The sequence below is a fragment of the Myotis myotis genome, unplaced genomic scaffold (assembly GCF_014108235.1).
Source record: "Myotis myotis isolate mMyoMyo1 unplaced genomic scaffold, mMyoMyo1.p scaffold_m19_p_2, whole genome shotgun sequence".
In the NCBI taxonomy this organism is placed as follows: domain Eukaryota; kingdom Metazoa; phylum Chordata; class Mammalia; order Chiroptera; family Vespertilionidae; genus Myotis; species Myotis myotis.
The window spans coordinates 89,084,107-89,095,485 of record NW_023416324.1 but is presented as its reverse complement, the minus strand read 5'-3'; the positions used below and the strand labels follow the sequence as shown (position 1 = coordinate 89,095,485).

The 11,379-nt window shown below is 51.4% G+C and overlaps 1 protein-coding gene across 4 annotated transcripts in view; it reads right to left on the bottom strand.

Annotated features, from left to right (window-relative positions):
* Positions 1-1,171: 1,171 nt before the first annotated feature.
* SSR1 (signal sequence receptor subunit 1) overlaps positions 1,172-11,379 on the bottom strand; it is a 41,056-nt gene continuing 30,848 nt past the window's right edge. For all 4 annotated transcript variants that reach the window (XM_036347540.1, XM_036347541.1, XM_036347536.1 and 1 more), the window contains one exon: positions 1,172-1,962. In XM_036347540.1, coding sequence (XP_036203433.1) covers positions 1,938-1,962 — 25 coding nt within the window. In that variant the 3' untranslated portion in view covers positions 1,172-1,937. The remainder of the gene's footprint in view (positions 1,963-11,379) is intronic.

The window sequence follows — 11,379 nt, the reverse complement described above, 5'->3', positions numbered from 1 at the left end:
CGCAAGGCTGGGGTTTGGGAATTGGTTCGGTTGTACGTTTGGGCTTAAGTGCAGTGCTGAGCTCCTTGCTGACGGGAAATGGATGGTAGCAAGAACAGGCTTGTCATTCAAGTGGAGCCTGACTTCAGTTCTGTGTAGGCTGCTGATAAATAAATGCTTCCAGACCTTCACAGTGACCAGGCCCCAAGGGTGACGCCCTTCCAAAGGCACCCGGGAATTTCACCTGTGAGCTTGGGGAAACCAAAACCATTTCTGGTGGCAGGAACGCATGGAGTCCTAGAAGTGCATGCAGGTGGCCGCGGAGCAATTGGCCTCTGCAGGTGCTGCTCAGGAGACAGCATAACCTCTGGGCAGCTTGGCCCAGGCCTGCCCACCTTCAGATCAGTGGCCAGTCACACGCCCAGGGCCACACTTCGGTCAGAGGGTTTGAAATGCATCTGGTCACGCCGAAGTGCTCCAAGGACTCTGAGAGCCTCAGATGAGCCGTGGGGCTTCCTCAGTCTGGCTGGATTCCTGGAATTCTCTCTCAGGTCAGTCCTCTCTGAGTCACCTGCGTCCCGTCCGGGCAGCATCAGCATCACCCACCTGGGCACCTACCAGCCAAGCAAATTCCCAGACCGACTGACTCGGAGTCTAAGGAGGGGCCCAGCAGTGTGTGTGGGCAGCCCTTCAGGGGATTCTGGCGTGCACTGGAGTGTGACAACTAGTCACTTGACACAGGAACCAATGATGCTCCCACCTTAAAATCATTTAGTGTCTCCCTTCCACCCGGCAGAGGCTCGTCCCCACCCGACCGTGAGTCTCCAACCTTAAATCCACTGGCGCTTTCTTAGATGCAGATCCCTGGGGCTGTGCCCCGAGATTCCGCTCATGATGATTCTGCTGCACGTGGTTCCCGGGCCACTGGTGAGCTGTGCGCTCTCCACGGAAACATCTGTGCGTCTGTCTGTGTCCTCTGTCAGCTGGACAGTCACCAGCTGCTTCAGGCCGCTCTCCTCTCCTCACACACAATGCCCTTCGCTCCTGCTACTTTCTGGGCCCGCCATGTCGTTCTTGCCTCTCCCTCTTCTTTCCCCAGTATTACAGGTACAGGCCCAGCCAGAGTGAAGACAGGGCCTGTCTGAGACTCCTCAGGGGCAGGCACTCTGCAAGAGATTCAGACTTGTTTGTAGGCCTTTCAATTCCATTTATTTCAGTCCAATTCAATTCAATGCAATGCAACGCAATTCAATGCATGTCAGAATAAAAAAAGCCCTGGGAGCCCATTACAAGCTCCCACCTGCGGAAACCAGGCCCGGTTGCCGAGGGTGGAAGGACCCCACTCACTGACCAGGGTAATGGCGGGTAGTCACAGGAAGCTTTAGTCTCAGCACCAAGCACCCGCTACAGAGGCCCCCTGGATCGCTGCAGCTGCCCAAGGCTCTTGAGGCCCCTCCCCACAGCTTACCCGGGCCATCTCCTTACGATGAAACTGGAAACTACTAAGTATGTGTTGCAACCAGCAGGTCACAGGGGCTCCCGAGTGACCTCACCCAGAGTCACTGTCTCCCAACCTCAGTCACCATCTGTGATGGGGTCACAGCAAGCTCAGCTGAATGCACCTACAGCCCTCTTGGGTGGGGATCCCACACCCATCCTACTGGCTGGCAAAGGAGGCCTGCTTGACCTTAGTGCACTCTCCACCGGAAACAGTGCACAACAGCTGTTGTTCACAAGCCACAGCCCTGGCTCACAGACACTCCCGGCGAGGACGTCCAGCAGGAGCCAGCTGAGAACCCAGGTGCTGTCCTGTTTCACAAGGAGCAAAACAGTGCAGAAGGACAGCCAGTCTCCAGGAGCCACTCGTCCAGGGGTTTCCTGTGGCAGCCCCGGCGGAGTGCAGCCCGGGCACCTGGGGACCAGGAGATGGCAGAGTTGCAGGAAGTCTGATGTCAACGTCAGTGCGTCTCCCTCCTCCTGCGTCTGAAACAACAAAGGGAGAGAGTGAGCTCCCAGCAGCCTCAGGATGGCCCTTGATTCACTGCCCTGCAGCTGGACAGAGGCGCCCAGCGGGGGACAGTGGAAGACACTGCATGCTGCTCCTATGAAGCCCAGCATTTCTCACGATGAAAGACCCAGAGAATCTCCCCTCACGCCCCTTCCTCCCCCGAAGAAACTAATGAAAACTCTAGGATTTGGGGTTTCAAGTTTCTAACTTAGTCTCTTCTGTGATTCCCAAAAGGAAGGACAACTACTGCGCCTCTCTGTTGGGTTTTAGTCAGACTGCCATGCATGCCCGGAGAATCTGGCATATGACGAAACCCAAAAACTTAGCCGTGCTCCATGAATAAAGCAGGAAACACCAAGGACAAAGACTCATCTGGGCAGATTAGGAGGGCTTGCTTTGTAACTGAGTCAGCTCTCAAATATCTCACTCATTCTTTCATTCATTCAACAAATATTTATGAAGCTGCCACGGGTGTGGTCCTTGCTCTCATGGGACTCGCAGCCCAGTGGGGAAGACACACAACCTATCACCAGGATTCAATCCAGTCCTTGTGAACGGATACTAAGCCCAAGGCATTATGGGAACAGACTCTTAATTGTGGCGCATGGGGTGGGGGCTGGGGGTCCTTAGAAAGCTTCCTTCAAAGAGATGACAAGAAAACTGAGTTGAAAAACTCAACAAGACCCCTCCTTTCCCAAGTCTCCAGTATCAACATCACACTAAAGGGACGGTCAGCAGCATCAGGTGCCTCTCCACTTGCTGCACTGAGAAGGGTGTGAATTACTGCCATGTCGTTCTGCCGAAGAAACAGACTGTGAATCTAATCACAAGGAAACTGCACACAAGTTCTAGCTGGCGACACTCTGCAAAGTGACAGCCTGTACTGAGAAACGCTAGTGTCCCGGCTGAGGAAACGTCTCAGATGAAAGGGGCTAAGGAGACATGCTCGCATTTACACACAGCACATGGGCTGGGCCTGGTCCCGCAACAGGAGAAAATAACTGTGAGGGTGTCGCCTGCAGATGACTAAACATTGCACTGAATTTGCTGATCTTGATAACTGTAATTTGGTTGTGCCAGAGACTGTTCTTAGGATATCAACTCTGGTGTATTCAGGGGCAAAGGGCCATACTGTCTGTAATTCACTTGCAAATAGATCAGAAAAAATGTGTGTATGTATATGTGGCAAATGTTAACAATGATCTGGGTGAAGGTGAGGGGTATAGGGAATATCTTTGTACTATTTTGCAACTTTTGAGTAAGTTTAAAGTTGTATCAAAATGAAAGGTGACCCCCAAACAGGGTGCTCAACCAGCAGGCAGGGGCAGGTGGGGAGGGCGGGCTGTGCAAGGTGGGGAGTGGCAGCAGTGTGGTGCACAGGGACTCGAACTTAGTCTATTCTGTGGTTCCCAAAAGGAAGGACACTACTGCGCCGCTCTGTTGGGTTTTAGTCAGACTGCCACGCATGCACGGAGAATCTGGCATATGACGAAACCCAAAAACTCGCCATTCAGCTGGGACACAGGTCCGAAGAGGCCTCGTGAGAGGTCAGGTTCGAGGTTCAGGGAGGCAAGCAGCAGAGGTCTGGTCTGCGTCCTGCAGGCTGTGGAACTGCTGAAAGGCTGGAAGCGGAGAAAGAGCACAGGAGCAGGCCAGGGCCCCGTGAAGGAGGTCACAGCGGCGCTTGCCGGCACAGGAGCCTGGGTCCCAGCTCCCACTCACGTGGGGCCAGCCTGCACCACCACGGGCTGCTGCATTCGCCAAGTGCTCCCTTCACGTGTAGGACTGAGCTAGGGCTTCAGGATGAGGCCCAGCAGGGCGGCAGCAGAGATGGGAGAGGAGACTTGAGACTGCTGAGAGGTAGGATGGAGGAGAGCCTGTAAACAAGGCCTTTCCCCTAGAAGTGGCTGTACCCAGTGAACACTGAGACAGTTCAGGGAAGGGAGACGCCTAGTTCCCATGTGGATTTGAGGAGCCTTTGTGACACCGGGTGTTTGGCTGGATGAGTCTGATCTCCCAGGAGAGGTCCAGGAGCCGTGGCCGAGCGCTGGACGGGAGGGACCATGGAGGCCACTGCCTGTGTCCACGTTCTGGCGTCTTACTATTTCTTACTAGCCGGGTGAGCACCGGCAGGAGGTTTATTGCTTGTGCTTCAAGTTCCCCAACACAGTGACACCAGAACTTATCTCAGATAGGGCTGGCTGCCCTGAGAATGAAATAACAGAGCACGAGTGAAATGCTACGAGTCCCGAGATCAGAACACGTGCTCCAATGGATCAACCGCCGCGATCACAATTTCAGTTGGCCTCTCAGGCATCCAGCAAGAGGGTAGGAAACAATAGGAAGGGGCAAGGAAAGCAGCCCCACTCTGTACAGGGAAAAGCCTACCCCGTCCCCATCCCGGCTCACCAGCACCCGCCGCGGTGCACGTGCTGCCCTGCCATGCATCTGGTTAAGGGCTTCCTGGGGGCAGGCAGGTGAACCAGCTCACATTGCAGCCAGGAAGTACCTTCAGGCTCCTGAGGAGTTTGGCAGTAGAGTTTTGTAAGAACCAGTGGTGCTTATTAAGATGTGGATCCCAGGCACTGCTCAGGGCTCAAGTAAGATCTGGGGATGGTGCCCTGAACTCTGCACTTCAAACACACATCCTCCAGTCCCCTTCCCTCCACACCTCTCCCTCACCTTTTGAGTGGTTAAGTTTTTGAATGCTTCCTCAGATCAAGAATTGTTGAAGGGAGGGAGAGAACTAATGGCAATTATTCTAATCCTATATCTCAAGTAATCATTTTGGACCCTTTAATTTATATCCTATACTGGAGGCCCAGTGCACAAAATTCATCTACTGGAGGGGTGGGTCCCTCAGCCCAGCCAGAGAGTCCTCGAGGGATGTCCGCCTGACAGCTTAGGCCCGCTCCCTGAGCAGGCCTATCAGTCAGATATCCGTAGCGCTGCTGCAGAGGCAGGAGAGGCTCCCGCCACTGCACTCGCCAGCCATGAGCCCAGCTTGTGGGAGTGCACTGACCACCAAGGGGAAGCTCCTGCATTGAGTGCCTACCCCCTGGTGGTCAGTGTGCATCATAGCAACCGGTCATTCCACCTTCGGGCCGAAACCAGCTCTCTGACATTCCCTGAGGGGTCCTGGATTGTGAGAGAGCACAGGCCAGGTCGAGGAACCCCACCGGTGCACAATCAGAACTGGGGAGGAACATGGGAGGTTGGCTAGCCGGGGAGGGACCGTGGAAGGGCTCCAGGGCATGTCCAGCCTGTCTCACTCTGTCCTGATTGGCCAAACCCCAGCAGCAAGCTAAACTACCGGTCAGAGTGTCTGCCCCCTAGTGGTCAGTGCATGTCATAGTGACTGGCTGACCAGTTGACTGTCTGCTCCCTGGTGGTCAGTGCACGACATAGCAAGCGGTTGAATGGCCTTCGCATATCATTAGCATAATTCTCTTTGATTGGTTGAATGGCTGACCTGACACTTAGTATATTAGGCTTTTATTATATACTAGAGGCCCGGTGCACAAAAATTTGTGCACTCGGGGGGGAAGGGGGGTCCCTCAGCCTGGCCTGTGCCCTCTCGCAGTCTGGGACCCCTCAGGAGATAACGACCTGCTGGCTTAGACCTGCTCCCGGGTGGCAGAGGACAGGCCCAATCCCTAGGTGCAGCCCCTGGTCGGGCTCAGAGCAGGGCCGATTGGGGAGTAGGGGCACCGCGCCCTGTCATGCACAGAGCAGGGCGGATTGGAAGGTTGCGATGCCACCCTCAGGGTAGGGCCGATTGAGGGGTTGGGGCACCGCCCCCTGTCACACTCAAGGCAGGGTCGATGGGGAGGTTGTGGCGCCACCCCCTGTCACGCACAGAGCAGGGCCAATCAGGGGGTTGGGGCGCTGCCCCCTGTCACGCACAGAGCAAGGCCCATCAGGGGGGTTGGGGCTCCGTACCCTGTCACGCACAGAGCAGGGCCCATCAGGGGGTTGGGGAGCTCCCCCCTGTCATGCACAGAGCAGGGCGGATCAGGGGTTGGGGCACCGCCCTCTATCACCCACAGAGCAGGGCCGATCAGGGGGTTGGGGCGCCGCCACTGTCACACTCAGGGCAGGGCCGATGGGGAGGTTATGGCTCTACCCCGTCACACACAGAGCAGGGCCCGTGGGGGGGGGTGGGGGGGGTTAGGGCGCCGCACCGTCACACACAGAGCAGGGCCAATCAGGGGGTTGGGGCGCCGCACCCTGTCACACACAGAGCCGCAGGGCGACCAGGGGGTTTGGGCGCTGCCCCCTGTCACACTGATCCCAGTGCCGGGAGGCCTCGCTGCTCCGCTGATCCCGGTGCTGGGAGGCATATTACCCTTTTACTATATAGGATAGAGGCCTGGTGCATGGGTGGGGGCCGGCTGGTTTGTCCTGAAGGGTGTCCTGGATCAGGGTGGGGGTCCCCACTGGGGTGCCTTGCCAGCCTGGGTGAGGGGATGATGGCTGTTTGCAGCTGGTCACACACCCTTCAGGCTAGGGGTCCCCACTGGGGTGCCTGGCCAGTCTGGGTGAGGGGCTGAGGGCTTTTTTCAGGCTTGCAGGTGACTGAAGCTCCCAACTGCTCCTTTTTTTCTTTTTTCTTTTTTTTTTTATTCTGGGAAAGCTTTAGCTCTGGCTCCAGCTCTGAGGCCTCTGCTGCTGAAAGCAGGTATCTGGTTTGTTTGGGTTCTATAATCGAAACACTGTTTCAACTCCAGCTCTGAGGTCCCGGCTAGCTGAAAGCAGGTTTCTGGGGTTTTGTTTAGCTTCTATATTTGTTACAAAGTTTCAAACTGCAAGCTCAGAGGCCGGCAAGGCAGGCGGGGAACATTGGAGTCCTCCGTCACTGAAGCAAGCAAGCCTCATGTTAACTTCCAGCTGCCTGGCTGCTGGCCGCCATCTTGGCTGGCAGTTAATTTGCATATCACCCTAATTAGCCAATGGGAAGGGTAGCGGTCGTACGCTAATTACCATGTTTCTCTTTTATTAGGTAGGACTAGTGGCCCGGTGCATGAAATTTGTGCATGGGGGGTGTCCCTCAGCCCAGCCTGCACCCTTTCCAATCTGGCACCCCTTGGGGGATGTCCAACTGCTGGTTTAGGCCCAATCCCACAGGATCCCTAAACCAGCAGTTGGACATCCCTCTTGCAATCTGGGACCACTGGCTCCTAATCGCTCACCTGCCTGTCTGCCTGATTACCCCTAACCACTCTGCCTGCCTGCCTGATCACCCCCAACTGCCCCCCCCCCTGCCAGCCTGATTGCCCCAACTGTCCCCCGCTGACCTGCTTGCCCCCAACTGCCCCCCCCCACCAGCCTGCTCGCCCCCAACTGCCCCGCACTACCAACCTGATCGCCCCCAACTACCCCCCCTGCTGGCCTGCTCACCCCTAACTGCCTCTGCCTCGGCCCCGCCACCATGGCTTTGTTCGGAAGGACATCTTGTCTCCCAGAAGGTCTCCTGGTCTAATTAGTATAGAAGATAATAAAAAGCTAATATGCAAATTGACTGAATGGTGGAATGACAGTTCGCTGATGTGCACTGACCATAAGGGGGCAGATGCTCAATGCAGGAGCTGCCCCCTGGTGGTCAGTGAGCTCCCACAGGGGAAGCGCTGCTCAGCCAGAAGCTGAGCTCATGGCTGGCGAGCGCAGCAGCGGTGGCGGGAGCCTCTCCTTTTAACGCAGCAGTGCTAAGGATGTCCAGCTGCTGTGGGGAGCAGGCCTAAGCCGTCAGTCGGACATCCCCTGAGGGCTCCCAGACTGCGAGAGGGCGCAGACCGGGCTGACAGACTCCCCCCCCCCCCCCCCCACACACACACACTGAGTGCATGAATTTCGTGCACCAGGCCTCTAGTAATTCAATAATATATGTAAGGTTTTATGTGGTTAATTACCACAAGGAAGTTTATTTGGGTTCAAGAAAGAACTGACAGTTAAGCTATCCAATAATGGGATGGGCCACCTAGTTGGTGGAGGTGTCCCTAAGGAGCCCTGCACTGGCCAAGTAGCTGGATGGATGATTGTTAAGATTCTTTCTAACTCTAATACGCTATGAGGCTCCATTAAGTACGGGGGGGGGGGGGGGGAGGGGGGGGTAAAGGAACACACCTTTTAAAAATAATTTCACAATTCTAGAAAAAAAAAAGTTGATGGTTTTCAGTTGGCTGTCAACTAAATATTGCTTATGTAGTGAGGAAAAGAAACATTCATCAACGAGAAAATTAGTTATTCTATTCTGGGCTAGGCATTTAGATTAGGTGTGTTTTTTTTGTTCGGGTTTTTTCATGTGATAGTTTTAAAAATTCAACAAAACACTTGACATATAGTGAGGGCTTTATAAATATTCACTGAATATTAGTAATAACTCTAATTACTATTGTCCCAATTTTACAGATGGAGAAACAGGCTAAAACCAGTTAGTAACTTGTCTAAGATTATCTTGCCAGAAGGTGGGCAAGTCTTGATTCAAACAAATTCTAATTCCAACTGCAATTGACCATCTTACTATATTGATGTCCAATGAAAATATTTGCTCAGTTCATCCAAAATAAACACATGTATTGTATATATATGGAAATGATGGAGGCAAAGCAGAAGGGCAGTGGCTTTGTGTCTTCTAAGACCACGCTTCTCCCAAGAGACAAGATGAATACAGAGAACACACTGAGTGTGGTCAGCCAGCTCTAAGGTGACCCCCAGGGGGGGCTCTTCCAGCATTCACCTTTCTACTGACATGATCATTCAAATAACTTAAAAGCCCAAATAATTTCTTGAAGTCTTAGCAAAAGCAGTATTTTTCACTTTAATTTGATGTTTACTCTTGGGGTTGGGGTGAAGTACAGGCATACATAGGCTGATTGGAGTAGGTCGTTTGCTTAAGCAAACAATTCCTAACAGACTTATCTTCCCAATCCTTTGGCACCTTTCTGGCAATGCCAAAGGGCAGCCCTGGGAATGGGATGTTCATTGCTGTACCACTCATGAGCAGCAGGGGGCACCAAAATACATCCATGCTGACAGGTATCGGGAGCTTGGGAGTAATGGTTATGCTTTTCAAATGCCTTAGTATCACTTGGAGAATTCTTGCAGAGGAATAATATTAGATTTAAAATTATGAAAATGAGCTTAGTTATTTCAACTTGGTACCATTCAGTAAGCTTGTCATTATGAATTTAAGAGAAAAATATGTAAGCTTACAACTCACTCACACTTTAGGGACTTTTCATTTTGAAGCTCTGGCTGTGATTTCCCTATTGTGTCACTTCCTTTTCTAGAACTCACCTAACTGATGCACATGCACACTTACAGCAGCTCCAGACCACCTCCTAGGCGGGTTCCTGTTTCGTTTTGGTAAGCTCTTCCTGCTGCAGCTGCAATGTATAGCCAAGGGGCCATTGCAGCCACTCAATTCCCAAGGTGCAGCCCCCTGCATGGGCCTGGAAGGTTGTGCCTACATGCAGAGGTGACTTGGCATATGTGAACCAGAGCACGGCAATTCAACCACAGGCCTTCCATTCTATGAGGCAGCAGTAGTAACACATGAAGGCTCTGGGCAGATGGGCCTGTGTTCCAACCTCAAATTCGCCACTTAATAATTAGAGTGACTTTTAGTTATTTAACTTGGGTATTCAACTTCCTCGTCTGCAAAATGGGGATGTGTATCCACTTCACTGTATGGTTGTGATAATTAAATCATATTGATTAACCATCTACCATGTGCCATGTATTGTTTTTAGACATGGTGATCTGGTGACAAAGAAGACTGAATTCTTGCTGTCATGAAGCTTACATTTCCAGAGTGTGACAGGTAAGGGAAGGATAAGGAAGTTTCAGGCAGTGGTAAGGGCATAAGGACAACAGACAGGGTGCTGTGATGCAGGTGCTTGCCTTCGATGAGGGGAGCATGTCAGGGAAGGCTAATGAATGGGCAAGGGATGATGCGGGGGCTGAGACCTGGGCAGAGGGACTTACTGACATGACCAGGGCCAGAGGGAAGCAGAGGGCCAGAGGCAGGTAAGGACCAGATTCTGGAGGACCTACAGGTGATGGTGGAGACTCCATGTTCACCCAAGTGAACAGGAGAGGGTTCCCAGCCAGCAGTGACTACAGGTGGCTTACTAATTTTAAAAAGTAACAGATGGGAAGCTTGGGTCCTTTAAAGGAGAAATAATTTCAAGTATTTTCCAGTAATACTCTACCTTGATTTTCTTCGAATATGTAAAATGGCTATGCACTCAAGTTTTAAAAAGGGCTCATTTTCTTTTGGGGCTACAGAAAAGTTGCTCACAGCTCTGTGATTATCACTGTAAAAGTTTCAGGCAAATTTATCATTTATATTTATTTCTGTTATAAAATAACGTACATTACAAACATTTGAAATGGAAAACAATCCACGTTGTTACAAAAACTGCTTTAGCATTTGTATTTTTCAAATCTTGGGCAAATCTAAAATTTACTTAATACTGAGCATTTTAAGCACATGGAGAAGACATTTCAATGCTGGTCTCTAACATTACACAGTTAGAGACAACTCTCTGGTTGGCACAGCCCCTAATCAAGTTACTTTTCCCACTTCAGTTCTACCACTTTCAATAAAACCTTGAAAAGAAGGAAAGTCTAGGCACTACTAACTCACTGACACACAGATGAGAAAATTAAGTCCAAGGTCCATCTCTGCTCACTTACGAATGTTTAAATGGTCAGAGTATGCAGTCTCCACATTTACTGGGAACCCAAACTCTCAGTAGGGGGGTGGGAGGTGTCTAATGACCATCACCTGATGTCAACTAGCTGCCAGCTGAAGAACAATGCACTCATCCTAAAGTATCTTTATTCTAAAACAAGATGGTTACTTAATACCCACATTTTACATGCAGAGAATGTGTGAAGCTTTTTACAAATTCCATGGGAAAATTAGATAACTATTAGGAAGTTGAATACCCAAATTTACTTTTAGTTTGTTTTTTTCTTTTTCACTTAATATTTTAGATTTCCTTTGTGCTTCTCATCTTTAAGACGCAGAAAAAAGAAAAAGAAAAAAGAAAAAAGACCTAGCAGTAACGTGTTGACACTTACGAAACATTTTGTATCACACACAAATACTTTGAAGACCGCCCTTCATTAAGGGACATGTAAGAAAGATGCATTTGACACCAGTTTTAAGTGGCAGGTCAGACGGGTGGATTTCCAAACAGGAAAGGCTGTGATTCCCAGATACTTCTAGAGCAGGGATACTTCTCAAAGCTGCACAAGAGTTTTATGGACTCACAACCCTCCTTTCACAAAGTCCTAAAAGACAGCCAGATAACATTCTCAGACAGTCAACAGCTAAAACCCCACACTGCAGGAGCAAGTTCTGCCATAAGCAACTGGATTAA